The sequence below is a fragment of the Ischnura elegans genome, chromosome 3 (assembly GCF_921293095.1).
Source record: "Ischnura elegans chromosome 3, ioIscEleg1.1, whole genome shotgun sequence".
Taxonomy (NCBI): domain Eukaryota; kingdom Metazoa; phylum Arthropoda; class Insecta; order Odonata; family Coenagrionidae; genus Ischnura; species Ischnura elegans.
Window position 1 is genome coordinate 2661487 of NC_060248.1, and position 18966 is coordinate 2680452.

The 18966-nt window shown below is 41.3% G+C and overlaps 1 protein-coding gene across 1 annotated transcript in view; it reads left to right on the top strand.

Annotated features, from left to right (window-relative positions):
* Positions 1-18966, top strand: part of LOC124155329 (protein FAN-like) — a 117792-nt gene that overhangs the window by 66092 nt on the left and 32734 nt on the right. The window contains exons 8-9 of the mRNA XM_046529056.1: positions 1550-1704; positions 3231-3412. Coding sequence (XP_046385012.1) covers positions 1550-1704; positions 3231-3412 — 337 coding nt within the window. The remainder of the gene's footprint in view (positions 1-1549; positions 1705-3230; positions 3413-18966) is intronic.

Below are 18966 nucleotides of genomic sequence, written 5' to 3' on the forward strand. Positions count from 1 at the left end.
AAAGGATTTCAGCAAAGAATGGAAAACAAACTTCAAAGACAAGGATCAAGAACTTTGCTATTTCCACATAATATTTTATTAGCACCGACCATGGTTTCGTTACAGAGTAACATTATCAAGGTGAAGATTCAGGTAAATTGACCGTATATATATAGCAGGAGCCGTAGGTTAGAGGGAGGTAAGGGTTGGGGTTGGAGCTGGGTTTGGCGTCACTGTAGGTGGGGTGGGTGGCGGGGTGGATGAGTACGGGGGAAAGTGGAGGAGGGGGGGAGCGAGAAGGGTAAGGTGGGTTCTCGCTCCCCCCTCCTCCACTTTCCCCCTTACTCATCCACCCCCCCACCCACCCCACCAACAGTGACGCCAAACCCACCTCCAACCCCAACCCTTACCTCCCTCTAACCTACGGCTCCTGCTATATATATACGGTCAATTTACCTGAATCTTCACCTTGATAATGTTACCCTGTAACGAAACCATGGTCGGTGCTAATAAAATATTATGTGGAAATAGCAAAGTTCTTGATCCTTGTATTCGTGATTTCCACCAAGTTACGCCCTCTACGATTAATTAATTAAACTTCAAAGATTTATCACCTGTTTTTAAACCCCAAAACCAATGATAATGAATGATTGCCAGCAACTTAGGATACGTACATGTTACCAACAGAGTTACACGGGTTATGTTAGATTTTTGTTGAAAGTGAGCAAGCGGTCTTGCAAACTGCTGCCTGCATTGGAAGGCTGCAATTGCTGAATGGCTCATTGTGAAAATGTCTCCGAATTCCTCGATAGTTTAAAAATAATGACTTTGTTAAATAGTTAGTGATTAATCCGCAACTATTTTTCATTATTGAAACAAACATCTTTTCAACAATCAAAAAATGCATTTATCACCATCATACTTCCTAAGTTACTTACCTTCCGAACGAATTCATTCGAATTAAATTCGTCCTGCACATCCAACCAGGCTCTCCCCTTTTTCGCATTCGATAATGCATCCATCTTCTTGCTCTCCAACACCTCTTGATGTCTATTTATGATGCCAACCAAGAACTTCATCTCTTCCCTTGAAAGTCGGACAATCATATTGTCCTCCATTTTCATTGATGAAAGTGATCCTTCTTTTTGTTGATGTCTTCCGGCCTCCTGCCGCGATGAACTGTGGGCAGCAAACATCACACTAAGCATGATTCAGATATGAGAATTTCAGCGATCAACTCAACACCCACTGTTTTGAAAAGGAAGAGTTGGGTGTTGCTGTACGAACGTTCTTGACTGCGAATAGGAGGTGGAGACACAACTCTTACTCTTCCCACTCCGGCGATAAGAGTAAGAGTATTGTTTAAAAATACGTTCCCGTAAAAGTTGGAGGCTGCTCGAAGTGTTGAATTGCAGAGTCTACATGGCCATTTTTAGAGAAGGACAAGTGGTTGGCAACAAAGTCTATGAGTGTGTTAGTATAGTAGTCTCTCCCTTAAGATTCCCACATTTGTACTGGATTTGTTGTGTCATCTAGGTTTCAAGTCTATTTTTTTTCCTTGCACTTTCAGGAGCGCTACGATGAGATGCCCCCTCCCAAGTTCTTGTACGGCTCCCACTACTCTGCGCCTGGGTTTGTATTGTTCTACCTGGTGCGCAAGTATCCTCATTACATGCTGTGCTTGCAAAACGGGCGCTTTGACCACCCAGATCGAATGTTTAACAGGTGAGTAATTGTGATTTGCCCATCTGGTGCATTGAAATGCATACGATTCATTGGCTGCAGCTTCTGTTGGGTTGGGTCTGTGATACTGGTCAACGAATATTCTAATCCAAACGAATTTTCTAACTATTTCACATTTTTTATTTATAGAGTTGATTTATAAGGTTACAGGTTGTAAGTTTAGGCATTTTTTTTAGTTTTTAGTTTGCATTTTTTTATTTTTCATGCTTATCTATAATGTCTTTTTCTTATAATTTTTTATGCATACGATGACAGATTTCATTTTACCAATCTCTGGTGCAATAATGCAGCTTTGATTTCTTGCTACTTCTGATCCAAGAATATGCAGTGCATCTTAGTACCCAGGTGAAAATGTGTGGTCTGTGACTGAGCTGGAATGGGGGTGGTCTGCAGGGGGTGTGGAACTGGGAAGAAATTGAAACATTGCTCCCCAGACGAGTATGGTTTCAGCTGCAAGGCTAGCAGCGGGAATGATGAAACACAGGCAAGAGAAGATAGTGGGGTATAGGACGGAGAAATATCCATCAGAAAAAATTGGTGAAGTACAGATTATTGGTGCGAATGGTGTGTGATAGCGAAAGTGGTTATATTTGCAACTTAGAAATATACACTGCTGAAGGAAACCATATCGACCCTTTTAGATCCATATTTACACCATTGGTATTATGTGTTCCAAGATAATTGTTACAATAGCATACAAATATACAACAATTGCCATGAGAAAAAATTCCCCTGGACTGGGAATCGAACCACGGACCTTTGGCTTTCCGGGCCACTGCGTAGACGCTACCCAGGTTCTTTAATTCCCATGGCAATTATACCGAGGCTCATGGTACTAGGTGTTAGGCCCTCGCGGTCCATCAAGGATGGCAACGCGAGGGAGAAAGGACTTCCAAGAAGCCACAACCGGTTGAGAGAGAAATATTACACATACCGCTTTGCGCGGCTTTAGCGCAGGTTGAGGCTGGTTGAGGAATTGATTTGTTAACTGATGTACATACATGTATGATCAGAGCAGTTTAATGTGCAATTTATGTATCAACTAGAAATTTTGTTATTTGAATTTAAGGAAGAGTTTGAATGTGGCTGGGGAAGGACGAGGGTTATTCTCACAATGCCTCATGTTAACCTACATTAACTGATAGAATACTGTTTACACTGAAATCCATCAGTCTCAACTCCTTGTCCTTAAGGAAGCCATACCACATTGAGGATGCGTCCATTTGATGTAGGCATCAGTCAGGGATTTTGTTGGGGGAAATTTTTGAAAAACAAGGTTCATACTACGAAGAGGGTTTTAATCTGATTTTAATGCTTTTCATAATGGAAAAATTTTCATTTTCCACAGAAATCTATTCTAAATTCATGTTTTTTCTGTATTTTGTTGTACTACTTAACTTTCCTCTCAAGAAAAATGGTTGTTTTCAAGTATGCATGTGTTTTTCTCTCTAAGTATTGGGTCGTGGTGAGATGGATGATGACATTTGTGTTTCCCCCTGGCATTGTAGTGTGGCCGACGTGTGGAGGAACGTACTCACCAACATGGCGGATTTCAAGGAGCTGACGCCCGAGTTCTTTGACGTGGACGGCGGTGGAGGCGACTTCTGCAACAATGTGTACAGCATTGACTTTGGTCGCAGGCACGATGGCTCCCCTGTGGGCGACGTTGAGCTGCCCCCCTGGGCTAGAGGTGAGCGAAACGTTCTTTTGGTGATCAGCTTGGAATAGATGCAGGTCTGTGGCGCAACTCCAAAAAAAGGTGGACAAGGTGAAATGTTTTGCATGTGATTTTGGCCAGACCCTTTCCCTTGGGCTACAACCTAGTCGCGGTGGAAAGGCTTGTGCGTTCCTATTACCGCTAGAGCTGCACTGGTGGGATTAATTCTAAATTATTCCCGGTAGGGCCACCCATGCCAGATAGGTCGAAGGGTAGGAGCTAGACGAAAGGTAGTCCACGTGATGGTGTCACGTGAAAAACACTGTTGGAATGGAAGTGGGAAACCCTACCAACTATCTCTTCCCTGAACACATGGAGTACAACCAAATGAGCCTCGGAATCTCATCGCCCGGGACCCGTCCGCAAAGGGCGGGTGTCGGGCACGGCAGCGAGGTCGGCAAGGTCCTCGGGGTCATTAACATGTGAAATCCTTGCACAGACTTATCATCATCATCAGCAGCAGCAGCAATGAAGAAGGAAGATAAGAATACCAAGAAGGTGGGGAAGAAGAAGTCGGCTATAAATGTAGGGACGTAGAATGTGAGGACTATGATGAGGGTGGGGATGTTATAAAATATCAAAAGGGAAATGGATAAAGGGGGGATAGATATCTTAGGATTATGCGAGGTGAGGTGGAGGGATGGGGGGGACTATTGGAGTGATGGGTATAGGGTTATATATAGTGGAGGGGAAGAAAGCCAGCGACGGGTAGCTTTAGTATTAAACGGGAAGTTGGGTAAGCGTGTGGTAGGCATAGACCAGGTAAGCGATAGGATTCTGGTGGTAGAAATTGAGGCGTGGCCCACCAACCTCTTGGTGGTCCAAGTTTACATGCCCACTAACAATCATAGGGAGGAAGAAGTAGATGAGGTGTATGAACAGCTCGAGGAAATAATTAGACACACAGCGGGTAAGAAAAATCTGGTAGTGATGGAGGACTGGAACGCTTCAGTCGGGGAAGGGAGGGATGGAAACGAAATAGGAGAATTTGGATTAGGAATTCGGAACGACAGGGGTGAGAAAGCAGCAGAATTTTGCAAGAGAAAGAAGTTATTCATCACAAACATGTGGTTCAATCATCATAAAGGGCGAAGGTACACGTGGAAAAGTCCAGGGGATGTGGGGAGATATCAAATAGACTACATTATGGTAAGACAGAGGTTTAGGAATAGCATGAAATACGCAGTTTCCCAGCAGCAGATGTGGATTCAGACCACAACCTATTACAGTAAACTCTCGATTATACAAAGCAGGATTTTACGAAGTTTTCGATTATACGAAGTGATAGTGCGGTCCCGGCGAAAAGCCTATGGTAAATACATGGTGCTATTCGATTATACGAAGTTTCGATTTTACGAAATGTTTTGAATTTACGAACTCCGGATCTGTCCCCAGGAGCAAAAGGCATTCGTTTATACGAACTATGGCGAAATATTTGTCAAAAAAACTAGTTACGCCGGCGTATGTAGCTAAGAAAATCAGCACTTCCAACTGTGGTTCATCAAAAGTGTGAAATCGTAAATGATAGTGCAACTTTGGAGAGAAAGTGTTTGCCTAAAACCTCACGGTGGGAAATTGGGGGAAGTAGGAGTTAAGTAAAATATCGCGACTGACATAATGCCCCTATTTACGTGCCTATTCGTAAACATCGCATCGACAATACTTCGAAGTTTAACATGTTAGGAAGGTCGCGCGGGGTATTTCGTACACCCCTAATTAACCCTTTGCACTGCTGTGAACGTACCTGGTACGTTCGCAAGGCAGGCTGCTGTGAACGTACTTCGAAGACTACTTTTCGCCGAAGCACTTTGAAGGGACCCTAATCGGGGACCCTTTCCTCGACGAGCTCACCCTCGCTGGCCCCTCTCTTCGACCTTGAGAGCCTTTCTCCCCAAAAGTGACCGCTCTGACTGCATTTTGAAAATCTATCAATCAATGCCATCATCAAAAATTATTGTTTGCATTGCAGTCCTGCCAATCAGACATTCAAGTACGTCTCTGAACCGTGTTTCTGCGATGAGAAATAGCGATATATAATGTTTGGAAGGAAATTTCTTAGCTTTTCCACAAAAACACACACTTTATTGCCGACTAGTTTCGGGTACACTGTACCATTTTCAAGACTAGTCACTAGTCACTAGTCTTGAAAATGGTACAGTGTAACCGAAACTAGTCGGCAATAAAGTGTGTGTTTTTGTAGAAAAGCTAAGAAATTTCCTTCCAAACATTAAATATGGAATTCTACAAAGTAAAGGCCTCAACTATTCAGTTCATCAGAAATAGCGATTTAGTTAACTGTGCTAAAATGGCCAAGTTAATAAAATTGTCATTTTTCATAGCAGGAACATGGTTCAAAGACGTACTTTATTTCCTCCACTACAATCGCAAATTGCTGGAAATCGGCCGGATTCCCCTTGATAGCGCATCATGAGGATGTTCTCGAGGCTGGTAATTGATACAACTAGCCTACCAGTAATTCTACTGCTATAATATCACGGCTATAGTTGATTCGTTACGTTATACCTTCAGGAAGCTGCAGCGGATAAAATCGCGGAGGAGATTCGAGGCTTAAAAGATGATTTTGAAAAATTCTTGGAAAAAGCAGGAAGAGCACAGCGCGCAACATCAAACGATTATATTGCCCTTGACGAGATCTCCGGGCTTGCGACAATGGGACGCCGGCTCATACGTCGGAAGAAGCAGCGGCCGGGACTAGTCAGAGTAGCAGTGACGATGAAGATGAAAGTGAGGAAGTAATTTCACCAAATAAAAAAGAAGTACATGCTGCCCTCCAAACATTAAGATATTTTGATCTGGCTAACGATTTAGATACCCAATTTAATTCCCATTTATGCAAGTGAGAAACCATGGTGGAAGCGGCGATGGAGAAGGGCAAAAAGAAAAAAAAAATTTTCTTTTTGCCCTTCTTCTGCAGTTTTTTTTAAGCAGTATCTTTTCGTGTATACAATAGCCTTCCTAAGTAAACAACTTAAATATCTTAAGTATTGGGCTCTATTAACCACAAACTTATTTTTCAGGCTACTCGTAATGAAGACGCACTTCTAACTCTAACCATGAACTTTCTTCTCGCGCGTCTCCCCGTTTTCCCATGCCGAGAGATCTTTCTTTCCAAAGTCTTAGTTGACTTCCTCCCGCGGCCTTCCGCTGATCTTGCTGACACCCACCTTACGCATCCCAAACCCCTCCTTCCCCAGCATTGCCCATTCACTCCCCCCCCTAAGGTTACGGAGATTGAGTGCGTCGTAGAAAAATACGCCCCCCAAACGTAAACTGAGGCAGAGCTGAAGGCCCTTTCCCCACCCTTCTTTCTCCTGCCCCCTTCACCCCACCATATGCTGACCGCTTCTTTCCTCAGGCAATCCCCATCCCACTCTCATTCACCCCACCTACTGGGAACGTTCCCCGATTGTGGAGAAGGGCATGGTTCATCTTTACCTGCAACGGGGGGAAGTTATTAACCGGAGAGAGGCTGAAGAAGTATCTTCCACTGTTGGGGAAATGGTGCCGCGCTTATAATTGTCTCTCTTCTTCTCTGCTGACGTTTCAATTGAAATTATTTTCTTTGCTCTTTCCTCACTATATTTATTTGCGACTATGGCGCGACTATTTTTTAGTGCCAAAGCTAAGAAAATCTTTTCTCTATGTCAATGACTCTTTGCATAACTTTCAATAGGGCGGAGAAAGGGACACGAAAACTAAATGAGGTGAATGTACAGGTTTTTGCGTGTCATTTTTGGGAATTCACGCAAGTGAACCAATACTTAACACACGTTGAGAAATGATGAAACATCGAGGTCGAGATCTCTTGTAGGAAAACAATCAATGGGATAATAACGTTTCTCTCTTTATTTCTCTGATAATGGAAGATGCTTCTCCTGTCGTTTTCCGGTTGGAACCTTGCTCCTGTCGCCATAAAAGAAGAGAGAAATACTATATGAACATAGCACTTCACACCCGGTATGAAGAATATGGTCCTGATGAAGAATTAACTCTTTCGTAGCAATGTCTGCTAAGATGACGGAGCACAGTAACCGGACGGAGAACTCAAACAGAATTTACTTCGAATATTCGCCAGAAGATAATCATATCCTCCGTAATTTATAATCGTAACTGAATCTCAATGAAAATAACTAATGGAAAAGATAGCACACTCAACTGAAAATACGCAGTAACTCGAAATATTAACTTACGAAGGTTATTTTGGAAACGGGTGGAGGCCCTCTTTTTTCTTTTTTTTTTTCTCGTCACTGAGCGATGGAGGGCGACATAAATGGTGGTTAGGCCGGCTGCCGCAAAAATTCCGTGGGTGCTGGGAATAAATATATATCTTACGCGAACTTAATTGTTGTTATTCGCTCCTAACCACAAATTTATAACATTAAATTCTTATAATAAACTTTGCAATTCATTGTTTGATTACGTTTTCTAAACTGGTCGGGAATTTCTTAAGCGATCGTTGATGTTGAAGTTTGAACGAGAAATGGGAATTTGATGGTGGTATAATTATTTAACGATCTTTCAGAGTATAAATCGATAACAAAAAGCCTTTTCTATGAATAATACCGAGAATAACCACCGAAAAAATTTAAATAAAACCACTAAAAACACAAAAGGGCGGAAGAAACAAAAGCGAACATTTTTTCGTGACGTATGAAAAGGGTTTGAATTTACGAAACTCGATTTTACGAAGTTCCAATTTTCCGGTCCCACTGACTTCGTAAAATCAAGAGTTTACTGTACTTATGAAATGCAACGTAAGACTCAAAAGACTCATGAAAGCCAGGAGGGTGAGGAAATGGAATGTAGAAGCACTGAAGGGCAGTATGAGGAGAGAATATCAGGAACTAGTGGAAATTAGTACACGGGAGATTGAAGGTACGAATACTGTTGAGGAAAGATGGGATAATATTAAAACTGGAATAGCCAATGCGGCGGAGAAGTCAATTGGCTACGTTGACAGCAGAAGGCCTCAGGTAACAGTGGCAATTGTAAAAGAAATGGAGGAGAGGAGGAAGTGGAAGAACGTGGACACAGAACAGGGCAAAAGAATGTATAGGGAACTAAATAATCAATTACAACGTGAAACTAAGTGGGCAAGGGAGGCTTGGTGGAAAAGACAGTGTGAGGAAATGGAAAACTTCCAGAAGGATGGAGAAGTAGGTGCATTGTACGCCAAAGTTAAGTAAAGTATCAGAGGACAAGCCATGTCTAAAATTAATGCTAAAAATGGGAAGTTGGTCACCGAGCGAGAAGGGTACAGAGTAGATGGAAGGAATACGTGGAGGATCTGTATGATGGAAGAAACAGGCTGGAGAGATTGACTCTAGAGGAGGAAAGTGCAGTGGAGGAGGATAATCTTGAGCCGGGGATATTAGATTCGGAAATAGAGAGAGCACTTCGTGATATGAAGGCTAGGAAAGCAGTAGGTGTGGACAATATCCCGTGTGAGCTTCTAAAGAATCTAGGGAAGGGTAATAAGAAAAGGTTTTTCGAACTAGTGCGCTGCTAATGCGGCATTAACAAATTCAACAGCACAGCTCGTAAGCAGTTAGGCATTGCATCCTATGTTAATAATGGATATAATTGATAATTCTTCGAAGGTAATCATCAAAATTGCCATAAATTCATTTCAGTTGAAAATCACGATTAGCAGTATAAAATGTATGTTTTTTAAAAAAAATTTCGTTTACATTTGGTGTAACCGTCGAACCAAATTATAATAAATGGGTGACATTTGCCCCTAATGTAGACCAAATATAGACGTCTACATTTGGTATAACCCCAGACCGAAATTATACCATTATAAGTTACCAGTTGACCAAAAATGGGAGACATTTGCCCCTAATGTTGACGGAATGTAGACCTGATGTAGACCAAATGTAGGCAAACCATGAGGTTTGCTGTATACCAGTTATAGATGTCTACATCTGGTTTACATATGGTATTCTGCAAACTTTGTGCTTTCAGGGAACAATTAAGCAAATGCCTCTTTGAACTCCGGCAGTAGGGAAAGTGATCCTACGAAAGGGTAGTTTGAAACAACAATGGATAAGATTCAGGCCTATTTTTCATTGTGCGCGCTAATGGCACAAGTGAAAAAAAATAACCTTCAATAATACTTAGTTTGCGAGTTCATGCCAGGTAACAGAAACACCTTTTTTCAGAACAGTTATGCTGTATAAACATTTTTTGTTGTTTTCAATATTATTACATTTTGTTGACAGTTCAAAAGTGGATAAAAATGATTGGTTTAGAAAAATAGCTCCAGTGATTGACTATGAGAAATCTTGCTGTGGATGAAAGCCTAATGAAATTTCGTGGCAGGCTCTGCTATGTCCAGTATAACCCAAGTAAATTGCTCGATTTGGAATCAAGTTCTACAGGATTTGTGAAAGCTCGCCAGGATACTGCCTACAGTATTCTATTTACACTGGAATAAAACCGCTAGGTGCAAAGGAAATTCCTTCAAGTGCAGCAATAGTATTAGAACTTTTGTATCCTTACTTTGGCAAGGGTTACACTGTGGCATTAGATAATTGGTATACATCAACTGATCTCTTTCTTAAGCTAATTGGTGAGATAACTAATGCCATAGGCACGGTTAGAATAAATCGAAGAAATATGCCAGCAGAATTAAAAAATTACAGTACAGGAATGGGGAGGCAAAAATTGTACATAGCAATGGAATCACTGCTGGAAAATGGAAAGATAAAAAGATGTGCATGTTAGAACCTTTGACCTTAAGATGCTGGCAGGATAGCCAGCCAAACTGTTGTCTATAAACAAGCTGACGCAGAAGAAAACCCTGAAGAAATGCAGAGAGAAGACGTGCGTGCACTAACAACATACCACAATGCCTTAGAAATAACTGACACTGGAAAGAAATCAGAAAGAACGAAAAAAGCTATCAAAAAAGCTAAAGTAATTCTTGATTACCACCAGTGGCGCCGACTCCATGGGGCTTGAGGGGGCCTGAGCCCCCTCAATAATTCGTTATGGGTGTGAGGAAAAAAATGTGTCAGGCTTATCGATTTTCCCCGGCGTGTCCAGATATCGAGATTAGAGTTCTCAGTGTTCTAATGTTGATCATATGACTCCTCTAAAAGGCTTAAAAAACTTAAAACTAACTACTTATAAAATTTCCCGGGGAAAGATCCCCGGTTTGGGCCCCCCCAATATTTTTTGTAAGTCGGCGCCCCTGATTACAACGTACAAATGAATGAAATTTACAGGCAGGATCAGCAATGAGCATTTTCGTTTCCAGTTATGCGTCGCCAATGAGGATGACCAATGCCTTGATGTGATGTCAATGGGTTTGCGGATTTTTCACGTCAGTGGGCAGTATAAACAAAGGTTCGATTCGAATCTTGTTGCAAATGTAGAAATTATCGTATCTTGAGAAGCATTTCAGGTAGACCATTGAAATTAGGTGAATAGGTACATCATGGCATTGTTCATAAGACACATTGAAAATATATTTGTTGGCTGGCCTAACTTTTAGTATGGAATGAAAGGTGGGAGTTGACCAAACGGTCGATTCAACTCCAACTGCGCTTTCCTCTACCGTCTCGTCCTCCTCGCTGTTCTCCATAACCTCTACTTCATCGATATCACGTCCTTCCATATACTTCAGATCCTTCTTACGAGTACCCATTGTATTAAATATCTAAATTTCCAAAAATGTGCCAAAATTTTGCCCCTATGATTACCCTCAGTCATTCGTTTCCAAAAGCTAAAGCGCCACTTACTCGAACATTTACACCACACAAAGAATAATCGGGTCCTACTGTTCGGGCGCCACTTGTGGCGTCCCACCCCCGACTCGCCCGGATACCACAATAGAACCGGGGGGAGACGTCGCACAAAAAATAAAAAAAAATACAAATCCGCGAAGATCCCTCCCGCATGGGACCTACGGGACAAAACTATGCCACTCACTTCTCGTAATTCAAATAAATAAAGAAAATATTCCCCTTCTGTGAGGATGATTGCGGGTGGGGGGTCCCCGATTCAAACTGATGGGTGACGTTCGGGCGCTGATGCATTCGTCCAACACGCATTTACGGGAAGGAAATCAGACGGGGTGAAAGGAAGGACGAAGGATATTTTTAATGGGGTGACCCGTGGAGGAATCAGGACAAAAACACTCTCTCAAACACTTTCAATTAAACAAAATATAATTCACACAAATAAGATTGCATATGACAAAAAAAAAACAAAATGAACCCTCTTATACGCTAATGAAATATGAATTGGTGAAAGCCACTTATGAAACATCGATGATAAATTACAATAAAAAAAAAACAACAATATAAATTGGTTTCTAGATGAAAATCAATATAGAAAAATGATGATAACAAATAAAAGTTCGGTGGTGAACACGTAAATATGATACAAATTCAGTGATTTCTTGGCTGGGGAGGTAAATGATAGTCCATCCCGTCGAATATAAATTTGGGGTGCGAACGTTAATTGTACTTGGTGACTGATTTCACTTTCACTTATGTAACGGGTGCGTTCCGTGACTGTTTGTCTTAACTTGGCTTGGCAGGAGACACAAGGGGGCTTTGGGGGGGGAATAGCTGCAATCTTACTTTATCGTAGTCCGAGTCTGGACCAGGTCGGATCCAACACTCTCTCGTTCCATTTACTGCACTCCTTCCTCCCTTGTTGGAGGAAGCTGCATCCGGAACGGAGATAATGCGTCCTCTTCAGCTGGTCCTTTGCTCCTTCGGACGGGGGAAGGGATTCTCCTTCCAGATCAATCTTTCTGGAAACTATTTGGGCCCCTTGTCTCCTCCTGCCGTGCGTCGCACTGATTTTGGGCATAGGCTCCGCCCGACAGTCACTTAGGAATTCTCTCGTTCTCTTTCGTGCACCACCTTTTTATCATACCTCAACTAGGGGTGGGGGTACTGCACAATGAAGGGAGGGAGGAGTAATACGCCACTCACTCAGGGAAAACCCGAGCTCCCCTCCTCCCACACACACACACTCACACACAACCATACAAAAATCGGCGAAAACACATTCATCCCCTCTTACTCATCCACGCCTTCCTCCACGGGCCAGGTTTGGGGGTGGGGTTTTGGAAAGGTCGTGGAACGAGCGGGTAAACAGGTAGGGAAGAAAATGCGCCGAGTAAAATGTATTGTAATGGGGCTTGAACCATTACAATACAGTAAAACTTTGATTTTACGCAGTTGGAGGGACCGAAATATGGGCACTGTGTGAAATCAAAGTGTGTAAAATCAAGAGTTGGTATTGAGGAGAAGTATAGTTTTCAGGATAACTCTTGCTCATTATTTTTTAGAACCCTTACACTTTTAGTCATACACTTTTGTATAGTTCTGATTTTAGCCAGAACCGGATCCAGAAAAAGTCTCATATGTGAGGCTTTACGGTAAAAGAGCATGAAATCCTTTTCAATCGTATCAGATATATGTTTCCTGGATTCAGTTACTCATTTGGAGGCAAGAAAATGAAGCCTAATAATCTTATTTACTCACAAGCACCACCACAGATGATGTGTTACCTTGAGAGAAACAACATTGCATTCCTGAACAATGTTTCCCATGGTTGAATAACATGGTAGAATTGCTAGCATTTCTGGCGCTAAGATTACTTCTGTTACCCAGGAGAAACATCGCAATGGTGATACTAAATGCTCGCAGAGAAGCTAATTTTCGAAAATATTCTAATTAAAGTAGTTTTCAGGAAATCCGTTTAACCACCTGCATACAAAAAAAAGATTAGAGATTGAAGAAATGAGATATCTAAGGATTGTCATCCAAATTAACCCCATTAACAGGGAGCAAAATTTTGCTAATACATCACAAAGGCTTTACACCTGGTGGGCCTGGGTTCAAGTCCTGGCAGTAGCAGAAACTTATCAGAGATGGCCCTATCCCTACTTGAGAGTAATGTGGAGGGCACTTCCAGTGCACCACTCTGTCCAGCAGATGGGTCGTTAAGCCCTCGTCCCTTTAAGGCCTATCATTACAACCTGGCTAATAGGGTTCCAATCCCCCCAGCCCTTACTTCATGGCGCTAATGACCCCAGCTATCAGTTACCTCCTTCCAAATAGCATACCAAAGATAATACGGAGCACATAGGACCCGGGATATTCGGAAAATCAGATTTTTCCGGTGTTTAGATCACTTTTTTAAAGTGAGCTATTTAAATAACCGCGCAACTACCGTCATGCCACCAGCACAGAGTATAAAAATATTAATAGTCCGGAACAATCTTCCTTCTTTATAATTTTTACGTATTAAAAAAACATTTTCCCATGAAAATTTAGCATTAGTAGATAGAATCTACCGGGTATAGCTTCTCTGTCGGCATTCTTCCGCGAATTCAGCGCCGGGACCTTCGGCTCACAGGCCGTGTGACTCATCTTAACGTAATATTTTGCTTCCCCACATCTGATAACAACACCGGACACTTTTTGTATTTCGATTTAATGGTACTAAGCCATTTCTGAGTTTAAAGGGACTGCCTTATCACTCACGTCTTGATTTGACTTCAATGATTGCATGACGATTGACGACGCGAGTTATTCTCCGAGGGCATTAACTCCCGTTCCGTTAAAAATAAACGCTTGCCACCTATCGGAGTTAAGCTAATAGCTATTCAAGTTCCAACCAGGTTTCATTTAAACCTACTGAAAATGAGGTACAAGTTGAATCAGCTCTAATAAGCGCGCCGCGCAATCAACTTCCCCTCGCCTCCATTCGTCCCGCAGATGTGGGGTTAGCCATGGGTTAGCCCACGGAATGAGACAACGTATGCTGCTTTTACCATCGTGTTGAATCACCATCGACTTACGTCCATACTAGAAGTACGACTATCTTTTTTGGATCACCTTGGAAGCCAAAATGTTGGCACGGGAGGATTTTTAACGGCCAATTTCGCCGTTATATTTCGCTGGGGCGAAGGAAAACATAGTGTTCGCAAAATTCTAGAAAACCTTCCGTTAGGGATAGTTATTCCGTAGTTCATAGTTCCGGATTAACGACCATCTACTGTAATTACATTAAATATGTTATAAAAAGCGGCGATCAATAAGTCGAATAATAAACGAAAGGTGATAATGTTAATATCTCCGGCGATCATCTGTCTTAATCACGCATACACGGCGAAAGCCGTATATTTTGGGTTTCGATATCCTTCTACGGCAAATTTTAACTAAGAGCGATATTCGCGTTCGTAAAGGAGCCTGAAATATTAGTGAGAGGTCGTAGGGGGAAGCAATAATTAGATTTGCGATGTTTTTAGTTTCACGCTCTACAGCGCGACGTCATTTCAACCGTTCTTGTATTCATTTTTGCAACTCATTTAGACGAATAAATAACCCAGCCCCCTCCAACTCCCGGCCGCTAGGTGGCCCAAAAGCTTCCGTGCGAGGGAATCGCCGATAGATGGTGCTAGTGGGTGTTTGCGCGTCCAGCATTACGAAATTGCATTGAACCAAATATAATACTTGATCGCTGGAACAACGAATTTAAAATGCCTTTAACTGAATTGAACACTAAGAAGCAATTTAATAGCCTTTTAATTTCATTGACAGCCAGTCAGAAAGTCCATGTACAAAAAACATTGCCTTTAGAAGAAATTGAAAATGAGATGTTGTCGTCTGCTAGCAGTCGTATTTTATTAGCTCTACTTCGTAAAAAAGAAGTTATTTGCGTCCTGATCATCATATATTTATCGCTAACGGCATACTGCCTGACATATAATTATCAAGGTATCGGTCCCCAAAAAAAAATTGGCGATACAGACAATCGAGTCGGCGTTTCCTCCTCCAAGGAACTCCAGCACAATTATGCTGAATGGGGAAACAAGTTTTGGCTGCAGAAATCTCCTTTAAACTCTCATTAGGTCACCTTAAACAGGCAATCCTAAACTGGTAGCTACGATGATACGGTTATCTCCGATTCAGAAATTACAAGATCCGCAATGAGAATAACTGGCCCAAAATTAATTACTGAAAGCTACACATAACGACTCATATTAAGATTAGATTAAGACTTAATGGTTATTCTGAAATGGAAAATGTACGTTTGAGAACCCTAATTAAGACTTTAGGCACAACAAAAACACCTTGCTAAATTCTTAACCCAAGAAAGTCACAGAAATACTGTAAAGGAAAAGGGGACGGTAGGGAAGGGAACGGTAGTTGAAGGAAGTGATTGTTGTTAAATTTAAAATGCATTTATTCATGAAAGCACAAGCACTATCATTAACACTGTACAGGCGAGCTTAAAGGATAAGGGCAAAGGTTGGAAGTGTGAAAAATGTAAATAAATCTCGAAGTTCATGAAGATTTGAGGGTTTTCCACGGTTGTGGCAGTATCACTTCCACCAAAAGATCTGGAGATGAATGACCGCCTAGAAATAGAAATTTTTCAAAATTAGGCAAAATTTAAAAAAATATATTTAAAAAATGAGTTGCAATCCTAGGTCGTATCAGTTATAAATGTGGAATGACAGTACTTTTACCACAAAAAATCTCCACAGTTAGCTAATAATGGCGTTACACGAGGTTATGCCACACAAAAAATGTGAGGCTTTGAGGCACGAGAAAAATATCATAATGAAAGGGTGGGGCCAAATTTTTGATTGCAAATATCAAGAGCTAAATTCATCCTTTCAATTCTTAATATTACCACCATTTACTCTATTCTCATGACTTCCTTTTTTATTACAGATAGTAACCCCTGCCCCTTTTCAGCAAAAAATATCCTGACCACATTACTGTTGTTGCACTTTGTTTACAACTACAACAATTTCTAAACTGCAATGGCAGCAAATCCACAAAGTAAAAAAAATATGAAATTAATTATACTTCAACATCCGTAGGCGGATCACCGTTAGTCCGTGTATATTATTGTACGCTAAACAACATCAATACTTGCATAAAATGAGCATGGATGCAAGCATAACTATCGCTAGGGTGCCATAAATCTTATCCCACCAGATAACAGAAGCTACCATTATAATTTCACTGTCATTAAGTCCTAAAACTAGAGTAGGATGCACATTAACACTTTCACCATGATCATAAAAACATAAATTCTCTGCACAACTGTATCTAATAGGAATGAAACAATACAAGTTTTCAATTCGTGGTGGAGCGATATTTTTCCTCCTCTTTCTGTACTGACACAAAATTCTTCACTAAATATCTAAAGCCATCAATTAATTGCTAAGCGAGCTACGAAACCACCGAGGTTATGCAATTGTAATTAAGTACAATAACACAATTAGTAAAAACTGATGGAACTATGCCTCCACGGCAACATGGCATGATATTATTTCGGTATTATGTGAAAAACATGAACCATTGATTTCCCGCGAAGATAAAAATAAAAATTTCCGTAAATAAATATCGGAAGCTTTGCCATATCCTCTTTAAAAACAAGAGAAAGGGCATGCATGGAAGAGTAAACAAAGCCGCCATTGCAGATACTGCAGTATTTCCGCTATCTATTTGCACCGCTAATTTATTCTTAGCGAATAACACATATTTTCAAATAAAAAACGAGGTCACTGAGATCTAAAACCACGAAAAAATTACCAAATTAACGATAACAGAGCCATAAAACTAACATCGGTAACCCACCGCATTTTGAGTACTTACCACTGCTTTGAAAAAACTTTTATTTTCAGCTCAGCATTCCTTCCTGGTTTTCCTGTATCTTGTAGAATTATTAGACACATATCAAAAGCGCGATGCACGAACTATCTTCAAATTTAATAGCTTTTTAGCAATATAACACATCTTCCAAGTGATGAGCTTCGCTGGTTCACCATTGAAATGAATGTAAAAGCAACGCGATACTGGGCGCGCGACAGGCTCGCAGCGCCACTCTGTAACGAACTAAAAAAATTGAATAACGTGGGAGGATTTTGGGGCCAGCCAACCAGCGGCGTAACAGCCGAGTTGGAGGGGGCTGAAATAACCTAACTTCATATTGCTCCAGTCGGGATTTTCAAAACAAGTCGAAAGACAACTGCGTAAAATCAAGATTAGCGGCCTCTTTGGGGCTGGGGTTATGCTGCGCAAAATCGAAAAAACTGCGTAAAATCAAGAAAAGATGTAAAATCGAAGTTTCACCATTGGAATTCCCTATGCTTTCCGGCCGGACTTGAGTGTCGCTGCGTAGAAACGAGACTTGATGTAAAATCAAAGTGCGTAAAATCGAAGTTTTACTGTATAGTGCATTACCTACCTCTGGAAGCGTCATTGCAAGAAACATCCTGTACTGCAAGGGTTTTGTTCGAGAGTAGGTTTTAAAAGAGCTCTGTTTTGTGTGTGTTATATCATGCAGGGAATACTTCTTAAGGTATTCCGCCAGGATCGGAGTCCTTTGTTCCACAGCTTTGGGTTTACACCGCAGGCATCACCTGTAATTATGAAGGGAGATTTCGCTTCCATGCTTTCAATTGGTATAATCAACCTTCCCTTTGAACACTTGAAGATGTTGATTCTCAATCTATCACTGAAATATTATGTACTCACTCCACTTAAGCCTTAAGCATGGTCTCTTTCTCAGTATAGTTCCCACAGGCTGAAGCTGGCAAAACCACCCGCACAAAGCTCAGCTAAGCTTTCAACTCTTCATGTTCTGCATTCCTCGGGCACTCTTGCTTTGATGGCTTGCCCTCCCGTACCACGGCAGACTTATTCTTCTCTTGTTTTTTTTTTTAATTGTGAGCAGCAAATAGGTAGAAAAGTTGACTATGTCACTCTAGTATTACATGTTTTCATTTTCTCGACATGTTTTGGCCATAGTGTCCACCTTCAAATGCATTCTATTCTCGCAACTCCACGAGGTGAGGCGCAATCCCACGTTGCAGGAGACACGAGTTACTAACTTGAACGGTCTGTTGCCCACGCATTGCTCATTCATCTCATTGTCATGGGGACCGTGACATCTCCCCCCCTTTCCAAAAAAAAACCACGCAAGTGACGTTAAACGAGGACTCACTGTACCTACCAAGTTATGCTCACTTGCATTTTTCCATCAGAGCAATGGTCACCTTCCGAAGCAATGGCCATTATCATTAATGATGATTATAAACTCCATCTACATACCAAAGGTGCATGGGATATTAGATACCAATTAGATTATGAAAAAAATCAATACATTTCCATATTTAGGCAGTGATGCTCTATTGGGAATAGTGCTATGTGAGCCTCCTGCAAATTTCACCCATCTACTGATATTGCTCACGAAGAAATGGCGATGAGGGTATTTCTTATCGGGACCAGCTTAGACCATTTTTCAGGGAGAAATGGCAGCGAATGCCAAGGTCACATATGCCAGAGCGTCGGAAAATTTCAAAATTAATTAATTCATTTACTATGTTGATATATAAATTCAAAAGAAAAACTAAAGTTTATCCATAATTATTCGATTCAGTTTTTTTTCTCACTGTCTGAATAGTTTTAGTTCTGTCTGCCAGCTCTGAAATTGAAATCCCATAAGATCGCGTC